Source organism: Puma concolor, chromosome E1 (genome assembly GCF_028749965.1).
Source record: "Puma concolor isolate L17-30 chromosome E1, mPumCon1.1.hap2, whole genome shotgun sequence".
NCBI classification, from domain to species: domain Eukaryota; kingdom Metazoa; phylum Chordata; class Mammalia; order Carnivora; family Felidae; genus Puma; species Puma concolor.
The window spans coordinates 50,856,664-50,884,659 of record NC_141680.1 but is presented as its reverse complement, the minus strand read 5'-3'; the positions used below and the strand labels follow the sequence as shown (position 1 = coordinate 50,884,659).

Genomic DNA, 27,996 nt, shown 5'->3' with positions numbered 1-27,996 from the left:
GTCCGTGAACTTCAAGGCCTAACAGAGGAGGAATTGGTGTAGCTTTTTTATCAGGAAGGTTAAAGAGGACTTGGAAAGATCTTGCTCTTTAAGGCCGTGACCCATAGCGGGTATCTGTTGATGTGTGCTACATATGTGCCCTTTTGTTTTTTTTGCTTTCGGGATGGACTTTCTTGGGAAGAAGAAATAAAAAAATATGGGCTGCATGTCCCAGGAAGAGGCCACAGAAATGAAACCTCCGGGTCACATGCCAAGAAAGAAATTCCGTGACATATTTCTGAGCTGATGCTTAATGGACCTGAACCAGTTTGCATTTTGCCTCTTGGAGCTCCCTGGCCCCAGCTGGCTCTCAGGACCTGCTCCGTGCAGACCTGGTAATTCCCCATGTGTCACCCAGTTCAGACCTAAAGGGTCCTGTGAGTCCTTCTCGATACCTAGGCACATCCCCTTTTGAAAGACTTGATATTCTAGGATTTAATTTTTAGGGAAACCAACAAAAACCATGCAATGTGGTCCTGAAACCAGTGTTGCACTGTTTGAGGGGAGGAAACAGAACTTAGGCAGTCTTTTTAAAAATCTTCTTATGTGTGTTTTTGAGACAAACACAGCCTGAGTTGGGGAGGGGCAGAGAAAGAGTGAGACACAGAATCCGAAATAGGCCCAGGCTCTGAGCTGTCAGCACAGAGCCCCATGCGGGGCTGGAACTCACAAACTGAGATCATGACCTGTGCCGAAGTCAGACGCTTAACCGACTGAGCCACCCAGGCGCCCCTGACACAGTCTTCTGATGGGCTGCCCTGTCTTGGGCTGACGAGGTTAAGTAACAGCTCTAGCTAAGTGTGTGTTCCATTAGATGGCCCCGTAGGTTAGATTTCAAAGGAGAGGGGCAATGCCTTCTCTAAACTTTTTTCTTCTGTTCCGTCTGTATTTGGTACCTGCATTTCAAATGTATTTTGTTACACTTGTCCAAAGTGTTCCATGAGTTACAGAGGGTGAGCATAGATGGAATAAATTAGCTTCAGGCTTATTTTGGGCATATTCTTTAATTTCCGAATCTTCAGGTTCACTTTTTGGTTTGCCGACCTAATACTTCATTTCTCTAATCTTTTGGTTCCCACGAGTAACATTCTCCACAGCAGTTTATTTTGTATTGGTGACAATATCAGTAATACATCACAGAGATTGGATACTCTGTATCAAATGTATTTTGAACCTTGTTCTCAGGCAGTGCAGTAGATCTTGAGCTGCTGCCGACATCGTGTACCACTCAGTGTTTATCATCGTTGAGTGTGTGTTGTCTGTTCATTAGCTCATGAGCTCTCTCAGGTTATTCATTGCCTACAGGGCCAGGGTCTGGCACATAACAGATACTCAGTAAAGGTATATTGAATGGAAAGGAGTTGCAACAATGTATCAAGGACAGGACAGTCACCGGAAAATATTGGCACCCCAGAGCAGAGCAATGATTTTTCATGCCTCTAGGATTTTAGGTAGGGCAATATAAAATGTATCTTCAGACTGGTGAGTCTGAACGAGTTTGAAAAAAAAACACTGTTTTCTAAGTTTTCTCCAAAACCACAGAGAAAGTTCTTTTTTAAAAATGGTGAAGACCAGGAGTTCCAATTTTTTTTTTAACTTATTTTTTGAGAGACGGAGTATGAGTGAGGGAGGGGCAGAGAGAGAGGGGGAGACCCAGAATCTGAAGCAGGCTCCAGGCTCTGAGCTGTTAGCACAGAACCTGACACGGGGCTCGAACTCACGAGCTGTGAGATCATGACCTGAGCCGAAGCCGGACACTCAACCGACTGAGCCACCCAGGCACCCCGGAATGCTGATTTCTTAAATGCTCTTAAATCCTGATTTCTGTCTTGCTTGTTGCTTTCTCCATTCTGCCCCCACTTGGCTTCATGAAGGGTGGGGTGTAAAGTTGGTACCTGACCACTGATGAAAAGATGGCATACCTCTAGAATCACTGTACAATTCGGGGAGTGAGTAGGGCAAATGTATTCAGTTACTCTGTGGGATTTAGAGAGGAAAGATGAGGAAGCAGAAGACTGAAAATTGGATCAGTTTGATGAATAAGGTTTGAATTTTGTTCTCCACCAACGAGGCAACCTCCCAGGGGGCCCAGGGTGGGGGTGGTGGCTCCTGGAAGGTCTGGGCTTTGCCTTGCTGGTTCCAGGGGCTGTGATCACCAGGGCACGATGGTCGTGCCTGCCTGCAGCTCACACAGCCACACACAGGCAGACATCCTGTGTTTGCTCATTGTGGGTGGCAGGGTGGAAATAGTCTGTCATTACTTATACCTCATGAATCCTGTTAGCAATTCTCCAATTTTCTTTTTTTTTTTTGTCAAGGGAACAGAAATCCATTATCAGGTGTTTCCACAAAATTGACCTCATGTTTACTTCCCAGGGTTTAGTGCTTGGTTGCCAAAAAGGAAGTGAAGAGTCAGCAGAGTTTAGGTCAAGCAGCTTGAAGCGAATATCTTCAAATTAACAAGACTCCAGGTCCTGTCAGTGCCATCAGCCTGCAGATGCCCCCCTCCACCCAGGCGCTGTCCTGCAAAAGAGGTGTTGGGAAACAAAGTCCAGCTCTCCTGTAGGATCCTGCATGGATCCCACGTGTAAAGTAGCTGGAGAATCAGGTGCACAGTGATGGCAGGTGACTGCATGATTTTCAGAGAATGGTGCATTTTTAAGAGACAGTGGCTTTTTTTAGAGCCAACTTAAAGAGCCTTTAAGGACACTTTCCTTCCTACTCTTTCTTACTGGGGAGGCCACTGCTCAGAGCCGGGAGACCCGCCTGCACGGTGTCACCCCTTTGCTCCAGTCTCTCGTGCTCCAGCATCAAATGTTGTTACCTGTGTGGGGCAAGAGGGCCCCACATCCCACTACAACCCAGTCCTTCCACCGAGGCGTGAAGTCTCCCATCTGCCCTGGCCCAGGATTCCCTCGGTCTGTGATTGGCCTCCAGCCTTGGGTTTTCTGGGTGACTTCCCCTGTCCCGCCTGTGCGGATGGCATTGGCTTGTCCCGCTTGCTCACGTGCAATGTTGCTGCCCATGTCTTCCTCTTGGCTGCAGCGGTCTGCTCACCTGGGCTCTGGCACTTTCCCTGTAGCACCTGACTTTCAGAAAGGGAACACCTTGGTGCCCTGACCCTCAGCTGCCAGAGTCCCTCTGTCCAGCCAGGCATTTCCCATCATACTGTTCCTCAAATCCAAGTGTAATGGCGGGGAAAAACTAGAGCCTGATGATCAGTGCGCTCCCACGTGGTGAGAACCAGTGGCTGTGGTTGTGGAGAGCTTATTCTGTGTCCAGCGTCATGGTAGATGCTTGTCCTCCAACCAGACGGGAGGGGTTGGAGCTCTTTCTCCTTGCACGTTAACTGTTCGGCTGCTCATTTCTCTGACACCGTTTCCTCATCCTTATGAAGGCTGGTACCTTTTTTTTTTTTTTTTTTTTTAACTTTTTAAATATTTTTGAGAGGGTGCGAGCAGGGTGGGGGGGGGAGGGAGATTGGGGCAGGAAGAAGCCACAGCAGTGATGCTCCTAATGTTATAAAAAAATCTCCAGTGACGTTGTGGCCTTGTGTATGTGTGTGAGCACACACAGCTTTGATTGGTTTCTTTTGATTGGTTTATTAAATTTTTATTTACAGCTTGTAAATATTTTTATGGCATAAAAATACATAAAATTTATATATTAGATACAGCATCAGTATGTATAAAAAGATATAAAAACAAAAACCATATATAAACACATAACAAAAATATATAAATACATACTATAAGATATAAACATACTCATATAACAAATATATATTCACATAACACATGCTCACAACACACATGTGCTCACATGACATGACAAATATACTCAACATATATTCACATCACATATGTACTCATGTAACATAAATGTATACTCAGATATATGCTCACATAAATATATGCTCGTGTGACATAAATATATACTCATAACAAACACATAACATAAATACATATATAATACATAAATTTATTTATAAATATACTTATTAAATTTAATTATCAGGTACCTTGAATTATTTGACTTATTTCATTGATTTATTTGACTGACTTTGAGAACTTAAGTGATGGGGGTCCGGAGCTCCTGGCAATGCAGCCTTCCTGCTTGCTGCCCAGGGAATATGGTCTCTGCATATGTCTGATGAATGGAGGACTCGTCACGTTGAAAGGCTTTTGTCACCATGCAAATTGCAAAAGCAGGCTCTTCAGCTAAGCTTTTAAGGGAAGGCTGAGGGTGAGCCATGTGCTGGGGCTGCAGAGTGCATTTCACAGCTGTAATGAGTCAGGCGGAAAAGGACCGAGCTGGCAGCCTCCAGATCCACGTTCCACCATTAGCTTTAAGACGTGCTGAAGGTCCCCGTCCCATCCCTGCAAGCGAGCTTTTCTTCTGAAGGAGTCCTGTTTGGGTGGGTGGGTGTTTCTTTTGATGCCAGAAGTTTCATGTTCTTGCAACTTAAATAAATAATGGGAACTGCAGCTATTTGTACGTAGGATTACTGCAGTTAGTTACTTGGATAGAACGTGCTTGTTTGGGGATTTCAGGGTAAACATGCAAACACTAAAACTTGTGTAGAACGTGGGTCACGTACACGGAGCATCTGAAAGCCTTGCCCAGTGTTCACCTAGACCAGTTTTCCAGGCTCTGCATGAACAGCCGGCCCTCATGACCCCTTAATACTCCCACAAGCCTCCTTCATTTTCAGACAGCCCTTACATCATCCTCTCTTACAGTTAGCTGAAATCTGATCCCCTATAACTTTCACTCCCAGGTCCTATAGGGTTTCCATCCTTGAGGGACAAACAGAACAAGCTTAAGCCGCCCTGCAAAATACCAGACCTTCCTGTATTTGTGGACAGCAGTGTTGCAGGCTGACACTGCCCTTTCAGGCAGATCCTGGTTTTTAGGATGTGGTTCGGAGTCTCCGATTTTGTCTTTATTTTTTTAAATTTTTTTTTTCAACGTTTTTTATTTATTTTTGGGACAGAGAGAGACAGCATGAACGGGGGAGGGGCAGAGAGAGAGGGAGACACAGAATCGGAAACAGGCTCCAGGCTCCGAGCCATCAGCCCAGAGCCCGACGCGGGGCTCGAACCCACGGACCGCGAGATCATGACCTGGCTGAAGTCGGACCCTTAACCGACTGCGCCACCCAGGCTCCCCTCAGATTTTGTCTCTAGATAGCCTAAACCAAGGAGACTGCAAACAAGACGATGAGGGAACCTCTGGAACCCTGAATCATGCCTCAGGAGGAATAAGGACTTACATGCAACTCTCCCCTCCTCCGTTCTTGAGTGTATACGTCTGTTAATGTGACCTCTTCTACATTTTTTTTTTTTGGCATCTGTGCTACATTAATTGAATCAGTTAAAATGCCTTAGTCTTCATCTTTGCTGTTCTCTATATTTCTACAGTTCTGAAGCTAGGTGTGGGAATTTGAAATGTCTTTACTACTTGATGTTACCTTGATAGTATCCAGTTTGTGGAATCAGCCTGGTCTAGCTTTAGAGTTTTTTTTCTGGGTTCTAATTTGACCGTTTAGAACACACGCTTTCTCAGTTTCCCATTTCCTTCCTCTCGTTAGGGAAACTTGCCTTCTGTGGGTTCACAGAAGATAAATCCTCCTACCTTCACCTCTCCGCTCCCATTTAAAGCGGATACATTTTGGGGCGCCTGGTGGCTCAGTCGGTTAAGCGTCCGACTTCGGCTCAGGTCACGATCTCACGGTCTGTGAGTTCGAGCCCCGCGTTGGGCTCTGTGCTGACGGCTCAGAGCCTGGAGCCTGCTTCGGATTCTGTGTCTCCCCCTCTCTCTGACCCTCCCCCGTTCGTGCTCTGTCTCTGTCTCAAAAATAAATAAACATTAAAAAAATTTTTTTAAATAAAGTGGATACATTTTGTCTACTTGTCAGAAACTGTCTTTCACTGATACAGGTATTTGCAGGTTGTAGGTACTGATCAATGTCCCTGGAATGGGGTGCCATCCCACATAGTTGTGGCATGAGGGTTTTGATGGCTGTTGGTGAAGGTTTGAAGGAATGCATGCAGGTGAGGAAACCCCCTCCCTGCTTGTGGTGGGTCCTTATGTAATCCTTCCTAGCTCTCTTCCAGATCTGGACAGAAGACACTGGTTTTCAGACTCCCTTCCTTGGTAGTTGATTAGACTTAACACACTTTTAGGATCTTCAGCTGTTGGGGTTGAGGAGGGCATGGCGGGTCCAAGTTATGCCGACTTGCCCCTCAGGGACCTGAGCTTCTATCTACCATGGTGCCTCCTCCTCTTGTCCTGGCCGGGCTTCTTGACCTGCCTGATTGGAGGGGGGCCCTGGGCTCTGAGGGAGGCTTTGGAAAGCCAGGAGAGCACATCTGCCAAGGCACTGTCTGGTCCAGTTGGGCTGATGCTCTGTCAATGTCTGGCCTTGGAGGGGGAGGGGGTGGAGGTCAGGAAGGAGGTGGTGAGATGCTGTCTCGTTCTGGTCCTATTACCTCTTTGTGGAAGTGGGGGCCGTTCGGGTTCCCTGGTGTATTTTCTCTCTCCATAGGGAATATGGAGGAAGGGCTTAACCCCTCAGTGGCCTGCATAGGCTGAAGTTGGCTGAGGCCCAGACTTGCCTGGTTTCTTCTGGTCCTTGATTTCCTTGTCAGGCCTGATAACATCTTTACTTAGGTTTTCTTTATTTCAAAATACTCAGGTGGTTTTTTTGGTTTTGTTTTGGGTTTTTTTTGTTTGTTTTGTTTTTTGTGGACTTTGGGACTGATGACAGGACTATCTCGAGGGGTAAGGATACTCTTTCAATGTGAAGAAAATGATTTAAAATCTGGAAATGAGGCATAAGGGTGAACAGCATGCCTTCTCAGTGTTCTACAGGGGCCGTTGCTTACCAAGACCATCCAAAGATTAATTAAAGGTATTCTGGCTGCTTTTGTTGGATTTTAGCTTTTCAAACAGAGCTAGAAGTTCTCCTCACGAGGAAAACCTTTTTTTGTATCCATATGAGAGGCATGGTAACTAATTGTGGTAATTGTTTGGCAATCTATAAGCCCTACTGTGTACCTTAAACTTCTGTCGTGCTGTATGTCCATTATATTCTGACAAAACTGAAAGAAAAATGTGAGTTCTAAACAGCAAAAGGAAACCTTGAGATATAATTCACGTTATATATAGTTGACCCTCTGAAAGGATACATACAATTCAGTGGTTTCTAAGACTTTTGGAGTTGGGCAGCCAGCAGCAGAGTCCGTTCTAGAACCTTCTCATTGCCCTGTATTAGTCACTCCTGTTCTCTAACCCAGCAAACCTTTTCCCTAAAAGCCTTTCTTGGTGAAGCGTAATTCTGGTTTCAACCAGCTTTACCAACTTAATGTTTCCCTCCTGGAGTTGAATGGCGCATGCCTGTTAAAATTTAAACCGCTTGATTTTGTAGCCTGCTTTCCTCTTATTTAGCAACACATCCTGGATGTTTACCAGCTTTGTTCCCTAACAGTTCTCTTACCACATAGTTATTGCGGCTGTAGAGTAATTACATCTAACACACGGACACCTGCTAACCTACATGTCTCAGTTGGATGCTTAACTTCTTTCCAACTTTTGGTACTTGGTATATAATGTGTTTGGAAGTCTGTCATGCTTCTTCGTGTGCCTTTCTCATTAAAAAAAATAATTGCATGTGGAATTGTTAATGCAAAACCAAAAGTGTTCTGGGAGTTTCTTAGTGTAGTTGACACACAATGTTACATTAGTTTCAGGCGAACAACATAGTGATCCAGCCGGCCTATAGGCTGTGCTCACACCTGTACCTACCATCTGTCACCATCCAATGCTATTTGAATACCATTGACTCTCTTCCCTATGCTGGCCCTTTTATTCACACGACTTACTCTGTCACTGGAAGCCTGTGTCTCCCACTCCCCTTTGCCCAGTTGCTCCCCCCACCGTCACTTTGTTCTGTGTATTATACGTCTGAGTCTGCTTTCTAATTTTCTTTTTTTTTTTTTAGATTTCACATATAAGTGAAATCATATGGTATTTGTCTTTCTCTGACTTACTTCACTTAGCATAATGCTCTCTGGGTCTATCCATGAGGTCCAAAATGGCAAGATCTCATCCTTTTCTATGGCAGAACAAAACATTTTTAAACAGACAAAAATAAGGTGTTAGCGGTTTTATTTTTTGTTTTTGGATGTTTTTTTGGTTCTTGTGTGGGTCTCAACGTCCTTGAGCATATTTTCTGAGTTTTCTAATGTTTGTTCATGCTCCATGGCTGAACACCCAGTGGCATGAGTCAAAGAATTGTATAAAATAAATAACTGATAGATGAACAATGTAACAAATTTAAATATGCACGAAGTAATCTTTTCAATAGTCAAAATGCACCGTGGTGCTATAAACATCTTTTAAAGTTAGATTTTTAGTTACTACATTAATGGTTGAAAAAAATTAGTGCAGATGAACAAAAAAAGTAAATCTTCCCCAAATGCCATTGCTGACAATCCCTTTACCACTGTGGTCCATACCCTTGCAAATTCTTGCCCATGCAAAAACATGTACGTTTAAAAACTCTGTAAACAGCTCTACATCATTATCGTCAAAGTGAATTTTTTGAAGCACCTTGTGTAAGTACTGATCTTAAAAGCCTTTTGATCTTAAAATTGCCATAACTTATTTATGTTTTTAATTTCTTTTGCCTTGTTTTCTGGCATGTGATTGGTCATTATAACACTCATTTGGTAAGGTTACCTTTTTTTTTTTAATTTTCATTTTTTTCTCTGCCTAATGTCCTCCTTTGTATGAAAACTTTCCCATTTCCTTTGTCTTTGTCTTCCCTGGCCCGCTCACCACTGTTACCTGTGGGCATTGGAATCCCCTGGACACTTTCGAATGTCCTTTTTGGAAACTTAGAACCTTTATTGCTTTGTAATTATGTTGTGTTCCACCTCCCTGATGCTTTATTAGTTCCCAACATACTTGATAAAAGGAAGGTAATTAGTGTATTACGGCTTCTTTTGAATTCTCCAAGATAAGCAGAGGAAAAATGCTACATGGGTAAAAATTTACATAATAATATGAACAGATTTTGCCACATAAATGCAATGTAGTCTCAAGAAAACAAAAGCATTTTATTCAGGGAACCTTTCTACGTGTATTGATCTCCAAGAATTAAAAATCACCACTGTGCGGATGGCCCTGAAATTTCGGAAGTAACATGGTACCATGTTTGCGTTAACAAAAACGTTTTGCATCTCTAAAATGTCTTTTCAATTCTGAGACCGTTCCCACCCCTGTTGCAATATTGACTGAAATCAAAACCAAACTGGAACATTAAACATGAAGCACTTTTCCCTAACTTACAGGAGCTTTGTAATTACGTGACTGAAGGAGGGGAAAGAAAGAAGAAAAAGGCAGTGGGTTCCGAAGTAATTTCCTTCTGTGAATCATGACCTGGAGTACTGTTTCCTTGGTTGATATGAATCACGTTCTGTCAGTGCTTAATTCGTCTGACCTGCCCCCCCCCCCCCCGCCCCCACCTGCCTGTGTAGTTTGCATGAGGTGACCTGGGCCTATTTTCATGTTTTTACATAGCTGTTACTGCACACTGGGTCAGATGACGGCCCAACGTGGTAAGAAAAACTCCCTTGACCTGTTGTCCTTTTTCAGCCTCAGCAACAGCCTCCTTTCCGCCAGTCTTCCGGGCACGTGAGGCTAGAAGAGACTTTGCCTCAGTGCTCAGAGCCCATACTGGGAAGACTGTACTGCATGATCTTGAAACGTTCAATTTGTGACTGTTCACCAGACTAAACTTGAAGCTCTTTGAGGTATCTGAGCCTTGGGGGGCGCCTGAGTAGCTCAGTCTGTTGAGCATCTGACCTTGATTTTAGCTCTGGTTGTGACCCCAGGGTCGTCGGATTGATGCTATTGGGCACCAGACTGTGTGTGGAGCCTTCTTAAGACTCTCTCTCCCCCTTTGCCCCTCCTCTGCCCGTGCACATGCACTCTCTGTAAAACAAAAAACTGAGCCTTACTGATCTTTATAGACACTGGGGTCTGGCGCCATGTCTGGGATGTAGCTATTGCCCAGTAAATACTTGTGGACCAGAATTTAAACTGAATGCTTTCTAGTCACTGCCTCTGTTGCTTTACCACCTACTTTCTTGCCCACCCCCGTATATTTGGTTTCTATTTTTTACAACTACCAAAGCCACAACCTGTGTAGGACCATGACCTTCGAGTCCCTGATCTCCTAGATCTGTCTCAGCAACTTCCTGACTACTTGTGAGAGACCATCAAAAATTTGCTTTTTGAGACGTTCCCAGCTTCCATTTTCAAGGCTCCTGGCTGTCTGCTTGCCTTCCCCCTACACCTATCTCTTTTCTTGGGCTAATGACTCTTCTAGTCACTTAAGCACACCATCTCTCTCAAACCCACTCAGGGTTGTGCTTAATGAAATCCTCAAATTGTCACATGCCTGCCAGGCTTCCTGGCCTTCTGCTAGGAGCTTCATGGGTGATTTTTGGAAGGAGTGAATGAATAGGTAAATGTGCAACATTTTTTTTTTTTTTTTATGTGATCGACTTTCAGAATAAACTCTGAAACTACAAATACCAGAAAGGTAGACCTGGCTGGTGGCCTTGCCCTTAACCTTCAGTTTGCAACCAGACGGCTTGTTTTCTGAACAGATATGTGCTAAGGATGTTGACTCTTCAGGCAACTGTCAGAATTTGAGAATAGGGATTAAACGGAAGACTAGAGGCGGAGGAGGGGTCATGACCTTAGTATCCACCTACCCAGCCGGTCCCCCAAAAAGGTCTCCAGGGAGCACAGTTGGAAACCCACTAGGTGGATTCTTAAGTCTCCTTATTTTGTTGTTCTCAGACTCTGTGATTTTTAAATGAGTGATATCCTCATGCCCGTTAATGCAAAAGGTGACTTCCCTGGGGTCTTGGTCCCCCGAGGATTGCAAGTGCTAGTTTTCTGGGTGGTTTTACACTTGTGTTGGGGACGTGTCATCTCCCCACTAGGGATGAAGGAAGCACTTGACGTATAATCACAGGCCTTGTGCAAACACAGTCCTCGTTATCTTGATTGCAGATACCGGCTAGTGTATTAAGCAGGACACCCACACACAAGATCAAGGATTTTTTTTGTTGTTTATTTTTGAGAGAGAGGGAGACACAGAATCTGAAGCACACTCCAGGCTCTGAGCTGTCAGCACAGAGCCTGATGCGGGGCTCGAACCCACGAACTGTGAGATCATGACCTGAGCCGACGTCGGACGCTCAAGTGACTGAGCCACCCAGGTGCCCCACAAATCAAGGATTTTAATTTTGAGTTGCTGATTATACTTAAACTCATTTGTAATCATGAGCAAATCTATGCACATACCCCAGATGCTTTTCAGATGTCAGGGTTTCTATTTCATATCAGCAATTTGGATTTAAAACACCATTTTTGTTTATAGTCACTTGTGGGCCCTTATTTTTCTTGGGGTAAAGTGTGAACAGCACCTTAATGCCTTATTAATCACATGTCACTGCTTTGGACTTAAGGGTACCCTCGGTCTCCATTGGTGACACAGCTAAATTTTGTGGGCCTCAGGTATGCTAGCCCATGGAGCTGTCAGGGAAGAATGACTTCCTTGAAGGCCTTCCTGCTTGTTCATATCCCTTGATCGAAATCTGAAGTTTATTTACCTGTGGAGCCTTTCCCTGAACACGTTAGACTTTTACTGCCTCTGATTACACTGGGTTCCATTTGAGAAATGGGATGTGATGGTTTTTTTGTCACAGGGGCACACTGGTCTGATTAAAAATGTTCATTGATGGAATGATTTGTTTTCCAGAAACTGCCTTGGTTTACGTAAGCTTTCTAAACCTGCTTTAGCAAAGTACTTGGCTTAGATACGTTTATGGTCTGAGAATCTGAGGTGAAAGTTCTCGGCAGGATTGGTTTCTTTTAGGGACAGTGAGGGAGAAGGACTCTCCCCCAGACTGGGGGTTTGTTGGCAATCATTGGAATTCCTTGGCTTGTAGGAGCATCACCCCAATTTCTGCCTTCATTTTCTTTTTTTTTTTTTATATATGAAATTTATTGTCAAATTGGTTTCCATACAACACCCAGTGCTCATCCCGAAAGGTGCCCTCCTCAATACCCATCACCCACCCTCTCCTCCCTCCCACCCCCCATCAACCCTCAGTTTGCTCTCAGTTCTCAACAGTCTCTTATGCTTTGGCTCTCTCCCACTCTAACCTCTTTTTTTTTTTTTTTCCTTCCCCTCCCCCATGGGTTCCTGTTAAGTTTCTCAGGATCCACATAAGAGCGAAACCATATGGTATCTGTCTTTCTCTGTATGGCTTATTTCACTTAGCATCACACTCTCCAGTTCCATCCACGTTGCTACAAAAGGCCATATTTCATTTTTTCTCATTGCCACGTAGTATTCCATAGTGTATATAAACCACAATTTCTTTATCCATTCATCAGTTGATGGACATTTAGGCTCTTTCCATAATTTGGCTATTGTTGAGAGTGCTGCTGTGAACACTGGGGTACAATCTGCCTTCATTTTCTTAAAAAATTTTTTAATGTTTAAATTAGGGGGAGAGAGCACAAGCAAGGCGGAGGGTGGGGGCAGAGGTGGGGGCGACAGAGAATCCGAAGCAGGCTCCAGGCTCTGAGCTGACAGCATAGAGCCTGATGCGGGCTGGAACCCACAAACCATGAGATCGTGACCTGAGCCGAAGTTGGATGCTCACCTGACTGAGCCACCCAGGTGCCCCTGCCTTCGTTTTTGCATGGTGTTCTTGTGTGTCTTCATCTGCATTTCCCCTTTTGTAAGGACACTGTCCTATTGGATTAGGGCCTGCCCTGTGCCAGTATGACCTCCTCTTAACTAATCATGTGTGTGACAGCACTGTTGCTAAATAATTTCACATTCTGAGGTTCTGTGTGTTAGGACTTGACCATACGAATTTGCAGAGAGGGGTGCATAATTCAACCCACAACAGGACAGCTAATGCCAGAAATGATCAGATGACATTTTCGTTTCCGAGTCTGTTAGGGGAGAGGAATGGAAATAATAAAAGAAGCTGAGTGTGCTTCAGAGACAAACTAGAAAGACACCCGTTAGAGGAGAAATCCTGTCCTCTGAAAGAGCTGCGAGATTGTTTTTAATCTACTAGGTACAAAAGTAACTTATTTTTGAAGTCTTGGCTCTGGTGTTTCTAACCACTTCTTTGTCAGTATTCTCAGAATATCTCAATGGCCTTTGATGAATCATGGAGGGGGAAGGGTGTAACCACATGGGCAAAACCCCATCTAACTTATCTCTCAGACTTTTATTATGTACATTTCCAAATATCTGCAGACATCGTGAGAGGAGACCGTATACCTGTCTCAGAGCTGCAGTAAGTGTGGACTTGTACCAATTTTGGCTCACCTGTTTTCTCCTTGCCTGGAGTCCGTTAGAGTGAATGGCAGACATCATGTATTGCAACTTGTTTAAATTTCTTGAGACAAAACTGATGTTTCACTTTTATAATAAGAAAAAAACACCCATAAAGCTATTCAATGAGGGAATGGATGGACAGGAGTAAGGGGAGAGTCTGTGTGAGATACCTACTACTTTCCAGGTTTTTCTCAACAAGACCCTGAGCTTCCCTAGGAGCAGGCACCGTGTCTTGGCCATCCCTTGACCTTCATTCTTGGTGGGGTGTAAGCGTATATTAGGTATTCAGTAAATATTTGCTGAATTACTAAATGAATAAAGAATGGATGAGATTCTCCAAAAGGCTTGCCCAGAGATCGGCTCAGAAAAAGACATTTAGAGACAGAAAAAGGAAAGGAGACTCCGTTTCTTTGCCTGTTGGAGTCTCCAGACTATTTCTTGCAATGCTGTGTCACAATGTAGCTTTTTTTACAACCCTAGTGACAAATACATTGATCCCTGCTGAGCCCCTGCCCCAGGCTGGATGGAATTGCCTTATAAACTTCGAGGTTTCATCTATACTGCAGGTGTCCATTCTTCATTTGCCTCACGTGTTATCATCTTCCGTTTTCCCAGAGTTCTGGAGCTGAGGTTTCCTTTTTGCCTGCCATTCTGGGGAAGGGTTGGGGTGCTGTTAAACATGTGCATTTCACCGCAAGTGTGATTTTGGGGTCCGTACTGCAGTCAGACTGGTGCTCTTGGACGAGAGTTACTGTTGAGCAAAATGAAATAGGACTTTAAAAGACAGGGTTCACTCTCTACAGAGAGACTACAAAGGTTAACATGGATTTGGGGAGGTAATGATGTGGCAGTGAGGTTTATCGTTTGTAACAAATGCCCAGCTCTAGTGGTGATGTGTACTGTGGGGGAGGCTGTGCGTGTGCGGGGAACAGGGTATATGGAGAATCTCTTTATCTTCCGTCCAACTTTGCTGTGAACCCCACTGTTTAAAAGAAAAAAAGTCCCTCAAAAAAATACTGTCGAGAGAAATCTGGTGTTACAGGCTTGGTAAAGTCTTCTGTAGAATGTATGCAATTTCTTTTTGGGATCAGAAGATGGAAACCCAGAGTGCTTGCTGGGTTGCTGATGTTCAGATATGGAGTCATTGCCAGCCTGTGAAGGCTTTATGCCCTTAGGGACTTAAAAGGAAGTTGGATCCTTCAGATGATTTGGAAATGACAAAAACTGCCGCAGGATCTGAGCTTAAAAATCAAGCCTTGGGATTTCCCTTCAGACACGTTTGCCTGATTCGTCATACACTTTAAGGGCTTTTTCTCCGTGAAACAGATGGGCCTTTATACCACAGTTACTCGAAGTATTAAGATGATTTTGTTGCTCTCTGTTGATGGTATCGGAGATGTCCATCCCGTTTCGGTTCTGGGTCGATTATGACAGTCAAGCGGAAATAAGTCACAGAAGGGAGGCTGTGTATCAATGCCCTGTTGGCATATGTGTGGCTGTCATTACCTACCTTCTTCCGACCGTGTGCCTTTTGGGCCATATCTCATCATCAGATCTCCTCTTTGCTCCTTGAGTCGGGAAGAGTCCTTCATACTAGTGATTGGCCTGCCTGTTCTTGAAGTTTTTCTTGCCTAACCCCCCCTCCCCCCACTCTCCAGGCCCCAGAGTCAGGACTCGGACGTCTCACCTCGCACACCACCACCTCCTTTCCACTGTCAGCCGAGGATGTGGGGGTCGCCAACACGCTCCCGTGCTCCTTGGAGTCAATCTGCTGTCTTGCCTTCAGCTCTCAGCTACTCAGATACCTCTTAAAATTCGGTCTGCAGGTCCCAGCTGCCTTTTGACCTTTAACCCTGGAGGTCCACTTGCTTGCCTGGCACATCTATCTCGGTGACCCAGCAGCATAGGGTACTCACTTTGTCCAAAAGCAAACACGCACAGTTGTGTCGTCTCCTTCAGCCTGTGTAATTCCCGTGAGCGGGTGTGCGGGTTTCCAGGTTCTGGTTCATTCTTCCCTCTTGCCCTCCTTCATTCATTTCCCACGATGAACTGCAAAAGCATCTGTGGTAATGATTTTATATATTCCAGTGTATAAAATTGTATGGTGTACGTGGAGGTGTAGGGATATATGGAGAAAAAGAACTTTTGAAAGGGTGTTGGAGGCTCACATCCCTGAAAGGTCTGGAGGTGACTGCCACACCGATGCCAAGATCCGGTTTCTTGCTTTCTCCCTTAGTGTTCGTGCTGCTAAGGCTCTTCTCTTGGTTGAGGATGGCCACGCCATTTGCCCAGTTTGCTCTGACCTGTAACCTAGGGGCCCTTCCTTCACACCTCATATTCAGTGTCTCTGCTTTCTCCAAAATGTATCTCAAAATGCAACTGGGAAGGAATGCAAAAAAAAAAAAACAAAAACAAAAAACAACCCTCAGGTGGGACTCGGACTTGAGAGCAGAGAAAAAGGTTAAAGGTGACTCCCCTGGGGGGAGGAGAGGCGTGCCTGGTCAGAAACGGGAACCCTGGGAGTTTGCGAGAGTTGGTTGGGAGCGTGTGCACAAATTGTCGAGGCAGAGTATACTACCTGAAAACTGTCATCCCCTCTGCTAATATGTGATAGAGCACATTTACTTGATTTGTTTTCATACAACTTGAACACCTATGCCACGAGAAGACTGTTTTCATAGTTACAAATCTGAAACCAATAATTTTCCTTGAGCATGCAAATATAACATAGGCTCGGATTTTTGTGACTCTCCCTACAAAGCTGAACGTGGTTCACTTGCCTTAGAGAGTTCTCATTTCATCATATTCTGATGTGACGCTGCCTTTCATTAATCCCTTCCAGCTAAGCAAAATTTAATTACAGCCACGTCACATGATGGCAGCCATTCATGTATTTAAAAAAAGGAACTCGAGGAAGCTCAGCTAGCCACCTTCTGTTCTGAATAAAGCCGGACTGTTAAATGTAGTAGGTTTTCCCTTGAATTTGGGATTTGTTACATAATGCCTTACCCTTTCCCCTCCATTTTGGGTAACGGAGTTTTTTATGCCTGTGTTCCATTTATTGACGCTGACCTGAATTTGAAATGATACAGACTTGAGGGTGAAAAGGAAAAGCAATGATTGCTTGAAGAGAAATGGAAAGTGGTATGTAGTGTATATTTTGTTCCCTTCCATGAATCTGGCACTCCATGTCAAGTGTTAAACAGGGCTAATGCCGTCTTACATAGAGAGTGTCAGTGTTGCAAAGATCTGGTTGAAAAGCCAGGCCTGCAGTCTAAGGGGACTTGCCTCTGCCATCATTATTACCAGCGTTATTGGCTGCTGGTGAGTGAAATGGGAGGCTTGGTAGAAACACGTCTCTGGTCCTCAGGAGTTAGGAGTCCTCTGCTCTGAATTCCACCCCACACCCCCATCTTCACTCTGTTCTGTCACTGACTGTGTTAAGAATTTCGTGCAATGGAAGCAAATACTTGGTTTTCTAAATCCAGTGCGAACAAGAATTACCGTGGAAGATTCCCATACGCAGGACTGCAAGGCTCTCTCATTTATAATTTCATAAGTAGTGTTGCAAGTTGCTGAATTAAACTTCATCATGATAAGAGCGCCATAACCTAAAACTTACTACTTGGATCATCTCAAATGCGTAGCTGAACGCCATCAAGTGGGCTCACAGTGTTGGGCTGCCGAACACTCTCTCGTCCCAAGTAGAACTCTACCCATTTAGTGCTTATTCCCTGTTCCTGTTGCCCAGCTCCTGGTGGTGACCTCTGCTCTACTTTGTCCCTGAATCTAACTATTTTTAGGGTGCCTCATACAAGTGGAATCCTGCAACAGCCATCCTTTGGTGTCTGTCTTGTTTAACTTAGGGATGAACCTGGAGATCACTACCCTATCATACCATATGTCAGAATTTTTCCTTTTTAAGGCTGAATAATCAATTGCATGGATACATTGCATTTTGCTTATCCATTCATACGTTGGTGGACTTTGAGGTTGGTTCTGTTGTCAACTATTTTGATAATGCCACCGTGAACGTGGAGACCCAGAAGTGGAATTGTTGGCTCGTGGAGGAGTTCTGGGTTTAACTTCGCGTTCTCCCCATCGTGAGACAAGGGTTCCAGTTTCTCCTCATCCTTGCCATCACGTGTTTTGTTAACTGCCTTCCTAGTGGGTATGAGGTGGTGATGGGTCACTTTCCATTAGAACTTTCTCTCCTGTCAGAGCAGTTGATGCGCCTCCCTGATTGATGTGTAATCCGTGTTGGTGGCGTTCCTGATGAGCCAGAAGCAGGTGGTTGTGACAGATTCCTCTGTACGTAGTCTTGGCCCACCATGCTCTTTGAGTAAAGCTCTAGGTTCGAGTGAAATCTAGAAAGTGGCTCTGGGCATACCACTTGGCCAAGATCACTCCAGGAAACGTGGCCCAGTGTCAAGAGCCCCCAAGTCTTTGACCTCTGTGAGGACATTTGGCATGGAAACCACGTCCTCTGCAGTCCCCCAGGTGTGTCTGATGAGCCAAGACAATTACAGTTAAATCAGTTCTTAGCAGATTCAGGGGGTACAGTGTCAGAAGTAGTGTTCCTCTCACACGGAGTGTCGGGCTTTCAGCTTTGCCCTTTGCTGGGTTTTGTTCACTTTGATGAATGACTTTAATGACCATGACTGAAAATGGCTGTTACCATCAACATGGCAGCATTGCGGCAGACCTCTAGTTTTTCTGGAAACTTTTGTGAATTCTTGAGCCACACGTAGGTGACTGTTTGTCTGTCTTGGAAATCGACTTCTGACAGACAGTGAACACTCTGCTTAACTTCCATTTCGCTTACTCCCGGAAGTGAGATTAGCGTTTGATACGGACTCGTAGATGAAGCACTCCCAATTTTAAAGCCAGGTAACGTTAAGAACCATTATTTGGGGCGCCTGGGTGGCGCAGTCGGTTAAGCGTCCGACTTCAGCCAGGTCACGATCTCGCGGTCCGGGAGTTCGAGCCCCGCGTCGGGCTCTGGGCTGATGGCTCAGAGCCTGGAGCCTGTTTCCGATTCTGTGTCTCCCTCTCTCTCTGCCCCTCCCCCGTTCATGCTCTGTCTCTCTCTGTCCCAAAAATAAAAATAAAAATAAAAAATAAAAAAAGAACCATTATTTGGCCAAGCCTGCAGTCTTTTTTTTTTTTTTTTTTTTTTTTTTTTTTTTTGTCGTCCTCCCACCTCATTGGCCCAGTGTGATTTGTGCGGTTCATGTGTCATCCATTACCGTTGGGTAGCATAAGCATATCACGTAGAGGATTAGAGGAAAGGGATTTTGTGCTTAGGAAATAATATGAAGATTTACTTTGTGATTTTAAGCTGCATGATAGCTTCATATTTTAAGAGCTCTCATTTGGTTATGTAAGCAGGCATGCCCCAGAGTTTTGGAAAATGGGGCTCTGGCTCCTTCTCACCAGCCAGCCTGTGCTCATTTGAGCAAAGGCTTAAGTACCTAGGGTCCAGCTCCAGGACCAACCATGGGGTGGGAGAAAATTGCCATGATGTGTGTCCACTTCCTGTCTGCCAAGGTCAGGCAAACACGTATCAGATGCATACTGTGTGACAGGTACTGCCTTATCCCTGACTTGCCTCGATTCCCCCTCGCTCCATACAGCATGGTGAGATTGAACACCTTCAGGATTCTGAATAAAAATAAAAACAGCTCCTCATTTTTAGCCGGGGGAAACTTTTCCCCTCTCCACATAAACCTGATAAGTACTCTGGTGTTACTGAGCCAATCTGTTCCTCGTTCTTCAGCTACCCCAGCAAGACTTCTCAAATGTTTGCATTATATTGTCTTACAGAATGTGCATTACCCGGTTTAGTCTGGAACTTGAAACCAAAGGTCAAGGCCCACCGTTCATCATTTTGGAATCTCTGGCCCTTGCTCAGCTTTCTGGGCTGGCCTTTCTCAGACCAGTGCTGTGTGCAGCCAGGGTCTGGGAATATAGGCTCTTCTTCCCTGCCCTCTTGGAGTGGGGGGTGAGGTAGGAGGAGGGGGGTAACTGGGCTTTCTGTTCCTGCTTCTGGGCACATTGTTTCTTCTTTGAAGATTATCCATTCTGAATCTTGAGTATTTGAACAGGCCTTGCAGGGTCCTTATGGTTCAGATGGCTCCCATGTGACCCTTCACCTCCTGTTGGGTGAACCCACGCATTTCTAGGTATGACTTTCACGTAAGGTAGGCTAGGAAGAAGTAATTTGGGAGACAGCTGGGGCTCTTTGCTACCCCTGCAGATTACACCATGTAGCGAGGGCCTGGAACTTCTTGGGGTAAAATTTGATAGGCTTTTTGAGGCACAAAACAGAAATAAAATAATTGTGGGTTGAGATTGATAAGTGCATTGAAAGGTACATGGGGATTGAAAGGACAGATTTAAAAAAAAATTCAAATGGATTTGATAAATACAGGTTTTCCAAAGTGTTCACCTGAATGTAGAGATGGTTTAAAAAAAAAAACCCAAACCCACAGTGTTCTCATTTTCCTTTCAAAACACCATATCCATAATAAACCATGATGAGGAAATAATGCTCCTGTGACCCTTTTCCCTTCGTAATTTATCTTGCTAATTCCAGTGAGCGAGCGATGACTTTGTGCCTGGGGAGAGCCAGCAGATGAGATTAATTTGTGCCATCACAGCCTTGCTTTATTATCTACCCTTGGAGAGGGTTGGGGAGATGCTTTTAGCAGAAACACTGTGAAAAAGCTTCTCTGAGGGTTTGGAGGAGCTAAGTGCTGCCTTTGACAGTGTCTTGGCACTGCTGGGGCAGCCTGGGAACTCGTTGTCACTTCTCTGTCCCCTCCTGCCATCCTGGTGGGCAGGTGCAGTGGCCTGGCAGGCAGCCAAGGAGAAGCCTTTGCTCGGGCATCTCTGCTTCTAAATTAATTTTTATTAAGTTTATTTTGAGAGAGTGTGCATGTGTGAGAGAGAGCAAAGGAGGTGCGGGTGGGGGAATCCCAAGCAGGCTCCACACTGTCAGCGTGGAGCCCGATGTGGGACTCAAACTCTCAAAATGTGACATCATGATCTGAGCTGAAATCAAGAGCCAGGCTTTTGACTGATCAAGCCACCCAGGTGCCCCGGCATTTCTGCTTCTAAGAGGATGCTTTCAAGACCTCCTTGTCACCTTCCTATGGATGGTCCTTTCCTACTGCCACCTCTGCTTACTTATGTCTGGCCTACCCCCCCCCTTTTTTTTAATTGTTATTTTTAATAAGGACTTTTATAGTGACATTGTATAACAACCATCTTAAAACTATTTTAAAAGAAAACAGCCCTCCCTTATCCACTGCTGTGACAGGGCATACCCACATCTTCCTCCTCTGGCTTATTTTATTTTTATTTTTAAGTAGGCTTCATACCCAGTGCAGGGCTCAAACTCATGACCCTGAGATCAAGAGTTGGTTGCCTAACCAATGGAGCCATCCAGATGCCCCTTGGTTACTTTATATATATAAAATACACACATACATATACACATATGTAATACATATACTTTAAATGTATGTATCATCCTTGCACTCCTTTTTTCTGCCACCCATGTATAAAAATCTTGGCATCACCTCCTGTCTTCTCCTGTCAACAGCTAGAACACAGTGGAAGGAAAGGGGAGACCATAGTTCCTGTTGTGTAAAATGTACATGGTGACCCATGTTAAGTAGTGTTGAGGATTCAGTTACATGTTGCATGTGCAAGGACCCATCAAAGTGACACATAACAGGATGCTCAGTAGTGTCTGGGGTTGGTTGGCAAGTCTGGTCGGTTCTTCTGCAATTTCTCTGGCATCTATTACTTCTATTTCTCAGCAGACTGAAGGATGACAGTTACTTCATCCTTAGATTATATAAGAGGCTTCTAATTGGGCCTATTGGCCCAAATCTGATCCATTAAATTCTTCCTATTGGCCACCATTTGCCCTCTAAAAGCACTGTTTTTGTCCGTGTTACTCTTGTTCAAACCTTTCAGTGGCTACCAAAGCTTACCAAAAACATTCTGAATGTCTTAATGGCCACTCGAGGCCCTCTATTACTTTCTTAATACTGGGCTTGGTGCTTGTTCTCCCCTTAGGATCTCCGCTGTCTGCGAACCTGCCATTTTCTCCCTCTCACAGAAACAACTGACCCTCTTCGGTTGGCTTTGTCTATGGCCACGTGTTCAGGGAATTGTGGTATCTTTGGGGGAAGAAAAAAAGAGCCCAGAATCTGGGGAGCTCTAGCCTTCCTTCTGCAGCAAAGACTTAAGGCTTACCCAGTATTTCTGAGGGTATACTTTTTAGCATGTTGTTCAGCAAAGAACAGTGGAGTACTAGACTTGAAGCTTTGGAGGAAAGACTACCTAAGTCATTTACTTATTTTGTATCCTCCACGTTATGCTATCCATAAAAATCTCTTAGGGAATTATTTCTGTAACAATTCTTTATCTGTCCTCAGTATTTAGCAAAACCATGTTGAACTTGGAAAACATTTGCTGTGTAGTAGATTTGCAGGGACTCCCCACAACTCCAAGGGGCATCTGGTTACATAACAACTGGTGATAGCATTTGTGGCCAGCAGTCATGTATAAGAAGGTGTGTGTGAAGGTGTTGGCCTTTTTTCCCCCACACCCCCTCTTCATTTCAAAGGGTTGTTTTCTGTAGATTGAGTTTGTGGTCTTGAGTTCAGAATTCTGAGGAAGTTCTACAACCCACAGATGGAGATACCGTATATATAATCTGCTATTACCTTTTTAAATTTTACCCACAGGGTGTCATGTGTTTAGACACTTATATGCATGCATTGTGTATTAGTATAGGACAGTGCAAAGTACCTGAGACTGATTCATGGTTTATACCTTGGGAAATTGTCTTAGAACCTCTGGCCCTCTCCTTCTCCCTCTCTCTCTCTCTCTCTCTCTCTCTCTCTCTCTCAACTTTAGAAAATAGAAACTAGGCTTAAGGTCTCATTAAGCCCTGAATCCTGGCATTTTCTGGTTCTACGATATATAAGTCTGATTGATACCAAATATTGCTGAGTCCTGAAAAAAATGCCTTCCGATTGCTGTTTAAGATTCTGTCTGTTGTGAAATGAAATTGACTTCTAACAGCATGTAGCCCTGTTTGGAAACCAAAGTTTGTCTGTTTAATTACTAAGTTTAGTTTTCTTTTCTTTCCACCAGTTTGCTGTTTTGTGGTTCACAAGAGGTGCCATGAATTTGTCACTTTTTCTTGTCCTGGTGCGGATAAGGGACCGGACACTGACGTAAGTAGTCTGAAAACTGTTATTTGACGTTAATGCAGATGTTTGACTTCAACTTCTTCTTTTAATGCCTGTACAACTGTTGCTTTGGCACACGTTCTTCATGGGAAGACTTGTCAATGGGCCCTGTACAACTTGGGCTCCTACCAGTGAACAGATACAAAGCCCTTTTGAGCCCTGGCAGGGTCGAAGGAGAGTTTGTTAGCTTGTATTCTTCCACTCTGGGCGACCACGTGGACCAACTCCACCAAGTTTATAGTAAGAGCTTTCACTAACGCAGTGTGCTGCTTTTCTGAAGACGTTGACAAATTTTACAACGTAAACACGAATCCCCTTTTACGGTTCACCCTAACGGTTTATTGACTAAAAGGGCCATCTTTGCTTTTAGCCGATGTGACATCTTCTTTCTAGTTTGCTTCCTGAGATCCTTGCTGCCTTTTCATTACGTGTTATAAATGCTGCTGTCGATTTAAATAATTTAGCATCTGCTCCACTGAACAACCGATCTCTGAAGCTGCCCATGTGTGAACACATAATTTTATTTGTGCCCTAATTCTGCTGCCTCTAGTGAGCATCTCTCTTGCTTACATCTCGTGTTTACTGAAAAATGGGATCACCAGAGGAGAGTGGGAGCCAGGAGGCATGGGAAACACCAGTATCTAAAATATATTGGGTGGAAAATTGGGCTGTTACATGGAAAATATTTCAGCAACAAAAAGTTGCAGGGGAGGCCTGGAAGAGGAGACCTTTCTATTATTCCTACCTTTGGCTCTTCTTCCTATCAGGAAACACAGATCTCAAAACAGCTTTGTCAGCGCGGGCAGGGCTGAATTCTTCCCTTTTCTGAAGAGGGTGTACTCCTGGTAAGCTCTGGGATTCCGATCTGCCTTATTTTGGCACAGGTATCAAAGGAACTTCCATTGCGTTTCTGCTAAGATGCCGGAGGAAGCTGCACCGAGCAGGAGCCGTAGGCTCTGAGCTGCTACTGGTCTGCAGAGGCTCTGAATGTGGGAGCCAGAGAGCCTCAGAGATAACCCTGTTTTATATCTTTATAGACTGGAAAGCCCACATCCGTGGGTGGCCCACCTACATACAAAAAAACTAGTGTGCTCCACCCCACCCTTTCACTTTTCTTTCTTTCTGGAGTATTGCCTCCATTCGGGACACATGGAGAGGAAGAGTACCAGCTTTCCTGAAAGTTGCCCTCAAGCATCCCATGGTATTTCTTTGACCTCCTTGCTCATTATTCTCAGTCCATCCTTCTTTTCTCCCATTTTGGCTCCAGCAAGAATGGTTGTGTGTGTGTGTGTGTGTCCTGCCCACAGAGGAATAGTTTTTGTCTGACTCCTTCCCTTCACTCTGCCCTCCTTCCGCTTCTTCATTCTTCTGGTTTAAGTACTCTTAATAAGGGTAGAGGCTGTCGTCTGAGTGTGTTACCTGAGGGATCTCCTCTAGGTGGTCAGAGGCTTTCCCGAGGAAATGGCATTTAAACCGACCTTCAGGAGCAAGTGGAGATCATCAGACACCAGGGAACCTGTGTGCATGCACGTTGGGGCATAAAGGAGCCCCGTGGAAGACTACCTCAGACAAAGGGAAAAGCAAGTGAGGAAGCCCTGGAGTGTTCAGTGTATATGAGAAGAAGAGCGAGCTGGTCGTCAGATGTGTAGTTAAGGATTTTGAACGCAATGTTAGGACTGGTAGGGATCCAGAGGACGGGTTTAAACTAGGACTGGTGTGATTCTGTTTGCATGTCCCAAAGGTTTCTTTGCTTTCCTTATAGGAAATATCGACAGTGGAAATGGGTTTGATGTACGGGTGAGGATGGGGAAGTATGAAAGCTTGAAGAGTAGCACGGATGGCAAGGTGAAAGGTCGGGGTAGGTGGAGACAGTGAGGCTGGACAGGGTAAACTCACCGTGTATTTAGGAGCTGGGCCACAGCTCTTGGCCGCTGGAGGATTGGGGAGGTGGAAATGGAGAGAGAGAGACTCTCTGGCCTCTTGGCCAAACCTATGGATGGAGGCTATCGAGGCTGTGGAGGGAGAATGTGTTCAGAAGTATGGGACAGGGCTGATCACGGGCTTCTCTTTGGACAAGTTCGGTTTGGGAAGTCTGACGTGGAGAACACCGTTATCTGTGAATGCAGGTGTGGAGTTGGGAAGCAGAGTGTGTTTAGAAGATAAAGATTCCTCTGTTTGGTTGTTATAAGCTTTGGGTGTGCAACATCTTGCTGAGAGACGGAGGTAAAGAATAAGGAGAAGATAGATGAGGGCCCAGAAAAGAGCCCTGAGGAGGCTCCAGTGGATTGGATGGGAGAGGAAGGGGGCTGGGAAGGTCCTACAGGCGCTGTAGGTCAGCTCCCTGATTACGTCTGATTTTATGGGTTCTGTAAGCTTTTGGTATTATACATAGATATGTCATATACATGCAAGTTTGTACAGGACTGTCCTGTTTACACGAGGAAGCCTTGGTTTATGCGTGCTACAGCTTAATGTCCATTAGTTACTTTTAGCAGCCCCTTTCATGCCCAAAATTCTTACCCTGTTTTGATGATCATTATGTTCCCCCTGCCCTGTCCCTTAGTCCTTGAATCCCCAGCCAGGCAGAAAGCCTTAGTGATGGTCCGCTGGTTGTGAAATACAGTGGGAGGGACACTTGTGATCTGATGCGTTAGTCTGAGTTCTGTCCCTACTCTGTGTTGTGTTACCCACTGTGCATGCTCAGCCTCACATTTTAATATCCGATCTGTGAAAGTGAAGATAAGAGATGTTTCTTTTTTTTTTTTTTTTTTTAATATATGAGAGGAAAGAAGTACAGCCTGTGCATTCTCCTCCCAGGAGAAAATTTGCCTTTTGGTTGTTGGCCCTGAGAGGCCAATCATGAGGGCTTTGTACAGCCAGGACACAGGACCCTGTGTGCAGGGCAGTGTTTATTGTCCAAATTCGCAAGATGCCCAAATTGGAACTGCACCAAGGAGGTAGCTGGAAAAGCATGAAGGTGTCAGGACAGAGCTGAGATGAGAAAGGATGTTTTTCTTATTTTATCTTTCAGAATGTTTGAAAGTGCTAGAATTCTAGAGCTGGAAGGGGCGTGGAAAGACTTGTTTAGGTTAACCTTATTTTATAGATGGGGAGACTGAAGCATATAGAAGAAAGGCATAAATGATCTGGGGGGCTTTGTGACGTGTTGCCCCTCAGTGTCCAGCGGGCTAGTGGTTGACGCAACAGCCGTGTAGAGGAAAGACGGGGGGCAGGGCATGGTCCGGAGAAGTTGCTAGCTCGTGCCTTGGTGTTAATCGTTCAAAGTTCTGCTCACACATTTAGCAAAGTGCTAAAGGGCATGAAAAGAGTTAAAGGAATGGAGGGATCAGGAAACACAAAATGCAAGCTACAAGAAAAAAAGACCTTAAGCATCCCCGCCACCACCCGCCCCCCCCCCCCCCGGATTTAAAAGTTGCCTAGACTAACATCTGTGTTGTCCATGACGAAGTCTCAAGATTCATACAGTTCATGTGCTGCTGGCTGATGCCAGCTCCGAGGACGTCAGGGCACTCCCCCACAGGGACAAAGTTGACGGACCCTGTGAAGTACACCAGCACTGTCCCTGGTCTTTCCATCCTCAAGATAGACCCCTGAAAAATGAAAGAGCAGTGTCCAGATCCCAGTAACCAGATGGTAATAAACATTCTTGGGAACACAGATCATCTTCAGGCCTCAAGGAGCAGGCTTGTCGAAAGGATGCAGAAGTTACAGGGAAACTCGGGGAGGAGAAGAGGGTATCTGGGTTCCGTGTGAGGAGCCGCCCCCCCCCCCCCCCCAAACATGTCAGGCCGTTCTCAGCCCTCCCCCACCTCTGGATGGGCGATGTTGTGTTGCCAGACATTCCCTGCCAACATGTCTGGAGATAAAAGCCACGTGTTCCTTGGAAATGCAAGCTGGTGCAGCCACTCCAGAAAACAGTATGGAGGTTCATCAAAAAACTAAAAATAGAACTACCCTACCACCCAGCAATTGCACTACTAGGCATTTATCCACGGGATACAGGTATGCTGCTTCGGAGGGGCACATGCACCCCCCATGTTTATAGCAGCACTGTTGACAATAGCCAAAGTATGGAAAGAGCCCAAATGTCCATCAATGGATGAATGAATAAAGAAGATGTGGTATATATATACAATGGAGTATTACTCGACAGTCAAAGAGAATGAAATCTTGCCATTTGCAACTACATGGATGGAACTGGAGGGTGGTATTATGCTAAGCGAAATTAGAGAAAGACAAGAACCATGACTTCACTCATATGAGGAATTTAAGAGACAAAACAGATGAACATAAGGGAAGCAAAACAATAAAATGGGACAAAACATTCCTAAATATGGAGAATAAACTGAGAGTTACTGGAGGGGGAGGGAGGGAGTTGTGGAAGGGGGGATGGGCTAAAGGGGTAAGGGGCATTAAGGAATCTACTCCTGAAATCATTCTCACTATATGCAAATTCGGATGTAAATTTTAAAAAATTTAAAAAATAGATTAGCTAGGGAAGAGGCTTTCCAATACTTTTGGTGGCAACCAAAGTAAGAAATGCGTTTTACATCTGCGTGCGCACACACATGCAATCACACATGTACATAATTGAAATAAAACTTTCATTAAGCAAAACAAAACACGTGTTCCTGAGATTGAAGGGCAACCTGCTGTGCACCGAGGAAGGGGGAGAGAAGGCAAGACTGGGCATTGGAAAGGCACCTGGGGTTGGTACGGCATCTGTGCTCCCAGGTGTGTGGCCTCAGAAGACAGCCTGAAGCTCTGCCCAGCACACCTGTCCCCATCCGAGATTGTGTAAGACCACAAAGAAGCAACATGAAAATGGCCCATGTGGAGAAACAGCTGACTTCCCTTTCATCACCTCCCTCTCGACCTCCCCAGTTAAGACATGAACTGGGACATGGACAAGGACAGGAAGGACTGTTACCTTGTTGGTTGTGGGGTGGGGAGTGTGATTTTGGGCAGTGCTTTGGTTTCTTCAGCTGCCATTTGTCCCCTGAGCCGCCATTTTCTTACTGGCTCTGGTCACGATGGGGTAGGTTCTAGAGGGCTGACTCCTTCCTCAGACTCTTTCATGATTTTTTTTAATGTTTTTTTTTTTTTAATGTTTACTTATTTTTGAGACAGAGAGCATGAATGGGGGAGGGTCAGAGAGAGGGAGATGAAGAATCTGAAACAGGCTCCAGGCTCTGAGCTGTCAGCACAGAG

The 27,996-nt window shown here is 44.9% G+C and overlaps 1 protein-coding gene across 5 annotated transcripts in view; it reads left to right on the top strand.

The window, feature by feature from the left end:
* The window catches only part of PRKCA (protein kinase C alpha), a 402,962-nt gene that overhangs the window by 133,969 nt on the left and 240,997 nt on the right, over positions 1–27,996 (top strand). For all 5 annotated transcript variants that reach the window (XR_015244249.1, XM_086687811.1, XM_086687808.1 and 2 more), the window contains one exon: positions 22,667–22,749. Coding sequence is in view for 3 of the 5 variants with exons in the window: in XM_086687811.1 (XP_086543937.1) it covers positions 22,667–22,749 (83 nt within the window). In the remaining 2 variants the exon portion in view is untranslated. The remainder of the gene's footprint in view (positions 1–22,666; positions 22,750–27,996) is intronic.